We start from the raw sequence: 6,262 nt of genomic DNA, 5'->3' as shown, positions 1-6,262 counted from the left end.
TCTGGTTTGCTAATCTGAATACAGGAGATAACAATTATAAAGATAATAGAAATGACTACGTATTTGATCACCAAAATCCTCCTAAAGCTCGATGCTTTACCCTGATTTTATGATAGGCAGCAAGTTTAATGATGAAAAAACAATAAAGTATTGTGAACAAGTTTTGCCTCAGAAAGAAGCTGCAGAGAACTGTCTGAAATACAGCCATACTACTACTACAAAGCTATAACCATACATTGGTTATAAAAAGCTTGACCATTTTCTGTTTTCTTATACGGAGGAAAAAGTCACGGAATGTTTAAGATGCTTTCAAGCATTAAGTCTATTCATTATGGAAAAACAACAGATATTGAACAAAGGATGCCCATAAGAATAGAGAGCTTGAGTACTTAAGAATGCAGATTTCAATCTTCCTCCAAAACTATAGCAGAGGACAAGCACCTTTTCCCGACTCCGCTCAAGTTGGTTATTTCCCAACCTGTGCCTTCCTTGTAACGTTCAATCTGCAATCACAAAGAGGAGTATTGATTAATGGAACCACATATGTAATGGAAGCTATGCATAGCAAGACAATGAAATAAATAATATTATGTACCGTGTCTAGTACTTCATTATCAGATTGAGCCCCTCCAATGACATAAATGGACTCCTTTAGAGCAGAAGCAGTTACATAACCCCTTGAGTAGTTCATTGGTTCCCCAATCATCCATGTTCCCCGACGGGGATCATATATCTCAACGCTTGGCATCATTTGAGACCCATCAGAGCCACCAAGTGCATATCTAAAGAGCAACCATGAAACTAAAAGTGAATAACAAGAAGAAAAATGGGACAGGTCATGGACCATCCCCCTCCCCCCTAGTGATTCTTTAGACAATACACATCTCGTACTCTCGAAGATAAAACATGGGACCAAAGATATAGAATGCAAAGAAGAGAGAAGAGGTCAACATACAACTTCCCCCCCAAAGGAACCAACGCATGATATGCTCTTTTTGTGCTCATACTCTCAATTTTTGTCCAAGCATGTTCTCTGGGGTCAAACCTTTCAGCAGTCCTGAGGTGATAGCTAATAAGAAAGATGCTACAGGAGAACACAGCAGAAAACTGAAAAACAAGACTCAACTACTTTCACATGTGAAGATAATCTTCCGATTCAATGAAATAAAAGAAGTTGCAGATTTCTATCAGAACAACTTTAGCACTAAAAAGGACTGCGGTTTGGAAAACTACAAGCAACTCTCATTTCTCAGGTAATGAAGCCCAAATGTCAAGCTTTTTTGGGGCACACATTATAAAGAAATAAGAAAACAGAAATTCAGAAATAACTTACGCCAAATATTTGTCTCCATCAAATCCACCAACAGCATATAATGCACCATTGAGTTCTGTTGCTGCAAGAGAAAGTCGCTGCATGAATGGTAGACAATCATGTCAGAGGAGATTATATTTGCACTTTGAACAAGTAAGTCTAAAGAATAGAACTAAATTGAAGACTGGACTGTAGGCAAGGACAAGAAAGAGACAAATATTGTCTTTGTTTGCTAGTAATGAGATGAATTCACTCAGCCACTGTAGTAAAATATGGCTAAACAATACATCATTTCATTTTGCAATTCTAACTAATTATTTCCCTCTACGCTTTAAGGTCTTCTCCCTTGTGTATTTCTTCATACTACCTGAATGCTACTAAGGGATTGAACTGAAAGAAGAGACAACAGAAAATCCATGGAAAACATGAAGATAAACGACCCCATAAAAACTTACTACCGAAATTAAGAGGATGAGAACAACATCCAAGGGTAATGCAGATGAGCCTTCTCAGGGCCGTCTCAACAAGTTTGGGGGCCTAAAGCCAAACATTATAAAGAGGTCCTATTTTTTTTAGTTGACAAATATAAATTGAATAATTATAACATACTCAGTGTAATTCTACAAATAAAGTTTGGAGAGGCAAGATATATGTAGACATTATGAAGTAAGAATGCAAATAATGTAAATTTTCAATGACAATTATATTAATATAAAGTTGGAATAATAAAACATGACTCAAATTTTAAAAATATGATGATATTAAAATAGTGTAGCGATGAATTTGATAAGTTAATAAATAATATTAAAATAGTGTTGATTAGTTTTAGTGCTTGAAATTTGAATAAGACACCAAAAATAAATTTGATCTTTTAATAAACACATAACAATAGATATTACATAATGTAGAATGATTGAACATTTGAGAGACTTAAGAATATTCAATAATGAAAGAATAAAAAAATAGTGAGAGGAGAATAAAGAAAAGTAAGTATAAGAACACAATACTTTTGATTCATGATAATCGTCAAAATATAAATGAACTAGACAACAAAATAGATAGCTACATGCGAAACTAGAAAAGATACTACAATTAACTAGCCACATAATAATCTAGAAAAGATACTACAATCATAAACAATATTCAGTTTCTCAATTATATTTTCTATACAAAAAATTATTTTCAGATTTATCAATACATGAATTTTTTTTTAACAATATATATATATATCTTTGGGAGAAAATGGGGGCCCCAAAAAATTGGGGCCTCAAATGGGGGCCCCAAAAAAATTGGGGCCTCAAGCGATTGCTTTAGTGGCCTTATGGTTGAGACGGCCCTGAGCCTTCTTCAAAATATCACTATCGAAATGTAAGCAAGGAAGAGAATTAACCTTCTGCCACATGGATCGTGAAGGAATCCATTGACCTACTTGAGGATCATACATTTCAACTTCTGCAAAGTATTCAGTCCCATTTCCACCACCCATTGCAAATATCTTGTCCTTCAGAGTAGCTCCAGATAAGTTACTGTTTCTCTTTTTCAAATTAGAATGCACAGTCCACATATCATTGGCTGGGTTATATGATTCAACTTCACAAGAATAGAGTGGCATCAGTTTCAGCAACTTAAGAGAAAGGGGGAGGAGGGTATGTGAAGGGAGGGACTACTGGCATTACCTGTTTTGTCCCAGAACTTCCCAAATTTTCCACCAAATACATAGACTTCTCTACTCAGATTTGCAATTGCAAAATACGACCGAAATGAACTCATTGGCCTAAGTGGCTTTAAATTATCAGTCAATGGTGAGTACAAGTCCAAGGCCGATAGCCAGTTATTACCATCAAATCCTCCAGCTAGGATGATTGACTCATCACAGACTATTTCGTCTGACTCTACCACATTTTCACTATCATGTGTACGAGAGGGATTTGTGGACTCCAACATCAAACATCTAGCTTTTAGCAGTTTGATTTCTTCTTGTAAATTAGCCTGAATTCCATGTGTAGACAAGGAAATAACAAAGGGGGAAAACATCAGATTTTCACTTCTGCAGACACATCATGTATTCAGGTAGGTATGGAGAATACAAAAATCAGTAAATCATTTAGAAAGAGAACAGACACAATATGAAGCATCAAATTGGATGATTATTGAAACCCTTGAAATCGGCGTAAGAATACAATCATCAATTATCACTGATACATACATCTATTTTTCAATTTGATAAAGCCTTATAATCAAGAACCTAAGGTGTTTCCCTTTTGGTCATTTTCAAAAGGTTGTGCAATTGGATTTGTAAAACTTCTCAAGGGACATTTTCTGATTCCCCCCAAACAACAATAAGAGTGTCCTAAACATGGAAAGGTCTGTATAGGATGCAGAGACTTCTACCAAGTACGATATTGATTAAAGAGATATTCCCCTAAACAATAAGAAACAATATTTGCATAAGCAAACTTATACCCAACCCTGAAGAGTCTCCGAAAATAAAATGAATAATCACTCTTGTGAACAGATTGCACAGACTTCTGGGCAGCATTCCATTTCCCCAACACCAATAAGAGTCTTTTAAACATGAAACTCAATATGAGCTAAGATGCTTTCCTTACTGTAAAAGATGTATATTTATAATAATAATCCCCTCCCTGAACAATAAAAGAATGTTCAGAAAAGCCACCTCCACACAGATCAGCCCTATCCCTCGGATAAAGCGGATAATCTCTCCTATAAATAGTCAATTTCTATTAGTTTGTTTATTAACTCTTTGTACAGTAAATAGCAACTAATGTTCAATAATAGTTTTCCCTGTCAAGTTATATACCTGAAATTATATGATAATAATCTTATTATTTCCTCTTTTAGAAATCATACTAACATTTCTTTGGTATATCATCCTGAATCTTGAAGTCACCAAATTCTATGGCTTAATTATTATCATGATTTCATCTACTTTAAAAGAAGAAGCAGAATCTCAAGCTCCTTTCTGAATTTGTTTATCTTGTTCGATGACTACCTACTAATAAGCTCTGATAGTCCTAATTTTGTTACAAAATTACTTTTTATCATCTATTGATATCTTGGTACTAAAAGATCCTATTTTTGTTTGCAGATCTTATTCCAACACGCTCTTTCTACCCTCCCCAGTCCCCCTCCCAACATATATATAAAGACGAGGAAATTTTAAAAAAAATTGTCACTCTTCCATTGTTTTAGCATAGAATTGATATGTCACCATAAGACTGACATTATACAGAGATAAGGTTTACCAGCTTCTTCTCCAGGCCAGTCATTTTTTGGGTGTGCTGTTCCTTAAAAGCATTCAGTTCTTTCACTTCTTTCAGCAGCTGCAACAATAGAGATAATGAAGTCATATAAGATATCAGAAATGCTATCATGGTTAATGAAAATTGGCACAGATTACAAGAAGATGAAGAACCTGAGCTACAAAAGGAGGATAACCAGCCAAGTCACAATTGCCTTCATCATTCTTCTCTTCTCCAGGAGGCTGTGGTTCCATAAAACCTGCTTGATCAATGCTTACATCATTATAACTTATCCCTTCATTGGTGTTTTCCTCTGCATGCCCGTTTCTGGAGAGCGCTGGCCATTCACGATCAAGAGCTATTTCTTTAAGTTTCATGTATATAAAACTCTTCTCTTCCAATGCAGCTTGAGAATCAATGGAACTGGATTGCTTATTTTCCAAGTTTTGTGGTTCAGAAGATCTATTTTCTTCTATCTTGTTATTTGCAGGTGAAGTTTGGATTATACTTCTCCGGAGTGCTGGATAATGTGGTGTGCTACTCGGAGCATATGCAAGAGATGAGAGTTGCGAGATCAATTTACTAGATTGAGTATGATCTAGCTCAAACCAGAAACGATACTGCTGAAAATAGTTATCCTTAATTATTGGTCTAAACATATCTTCTTGCAGTGGTACACAATGCAGACGGACACGTATCTGAACCTTCAAAAGAAAAAGTGAAGTTTCAGTAGAATAATCCTTCCTAGAATATAACACCGGCGTGCATCAACAAAAGCAGATAAAGCCAAAAAGAAACCAATGATATGAAACCTGTGCAGGAAATCGTGTTCTTTCATCGCCATCTTTTTTCCAAGCATATGGATTGATTAGCATTTGACCAGAGCTTGCAGCCTCAAAGATTCCGGGGAGCTTCTTATCGTCGTAGTTGAACAAGAACACTGGCAAACCAGGATTTACATTTTTCACATATATAAAGTGTGCGCTAGGCAAACCTGTCAAAGATTTTAAATGTATATAATTGAGTAACAACGACCCATTGTCCTATTTTATTTTTTTTTATCAAAGGACAATATATTAGGGCCGAATAACTGACCTACTAGTTGCTTTTCGAGACACTCTCTTATTGTATCATTGCTGCACCCAAATATAACACCGCCTAGTTGATCTCTTGGCAGGTTTCTAAAAGTTGAACCATTTTTTGGCTGGAATGGTGATGCCGGTGCTGAATTACTATGTGGGAAGGTATGTGTTTTTTCTTTTCCCACATCCTGAAAAATCCATATGGACAGAACTAAATCATCAGTGTAAATGAAAAATAGAGCTACTACTATAATCAAGCTAGACAAAGCACACGAATTAAACAGTCAAAATAATAAGTACGAACGAGACCACAAATATCAATCCAACAAAGCATGCCCAAATTCACATCAGCTAAATGCATATGATACAGCTCAAGATGAATCAAAATCCGACCACTTAAACACTAAAATCAAACAAGGAAAACTTTCACAGAGACTAAAATCGCTCAGCAAAAAGTACAGAGGAATCACATCAAATGCTTGATCAATTACAAGTCCATAAATACAAGGATATTTAACATCGCAAGACAATCACAGTAGCAAAACAAAATGAACAATTTTCTTGCTCAACAAGAGAGTAATTTAGCTACCAAATCGATGATCAGA

The 6,262-nt window shown here is 35.5% G+C and overlaps 1 protein-coding gene across 1 annotated transcript; it reads right to left on the bottom strand.

The window, feature by feature from the left end:
- Window positions 1-224: 224 nt before the first annotated feature.
- LOC102596403 (kelch-like protein 5) lies at window positions 225-3,440 on the bottom strand. The gene is made up of 6 exons (XM_015303506.1): window positions 2,989-3,440; window positions 2,703-2,902; window positions 1,334-1,410; window positions 956-1,057; window positions 596-782; window positions 225-503 (listed from the first exon to the last, which is right to left on the bottom strand). The coding sequence occupies exons 1-6, from the start codon at window positions 3,344-3,346 to the stop codon at window positions 405-407; spliced, it is 1,023 nt and encodes a 340-aa protein (XP_015158992.1). The 5' UTR covers window positions 3,347-3,440; the 3' UTR covers window positions 225-404.
- Window positions 3,441-6,262: the final 2,822 nt, after the last annotated feature.

The sequence above is a fragment of the Solanum tuberosum genome, unplaced genomic scaffold (genome assembly GCF_000226075.1).
Source record: "Solanum tuberosum cultivar DM 1-3 516 R44 unplaced genomic scaffold, SolTub_3.0 scf00446, whole genome shotgun sequence".
NCBI classification, from domain to species: Eukaryota; Viridiplantae; Streptophyta; class Magnoliopsida; order Solanales; family Solanaceae; genus Solanum; species Solanum tuberosum.
The sequence above is the reverse complement of the archived record's forward strand: the minus strand, read 5'-3'. Positions and strand labels throughout refer to the sequence as shown.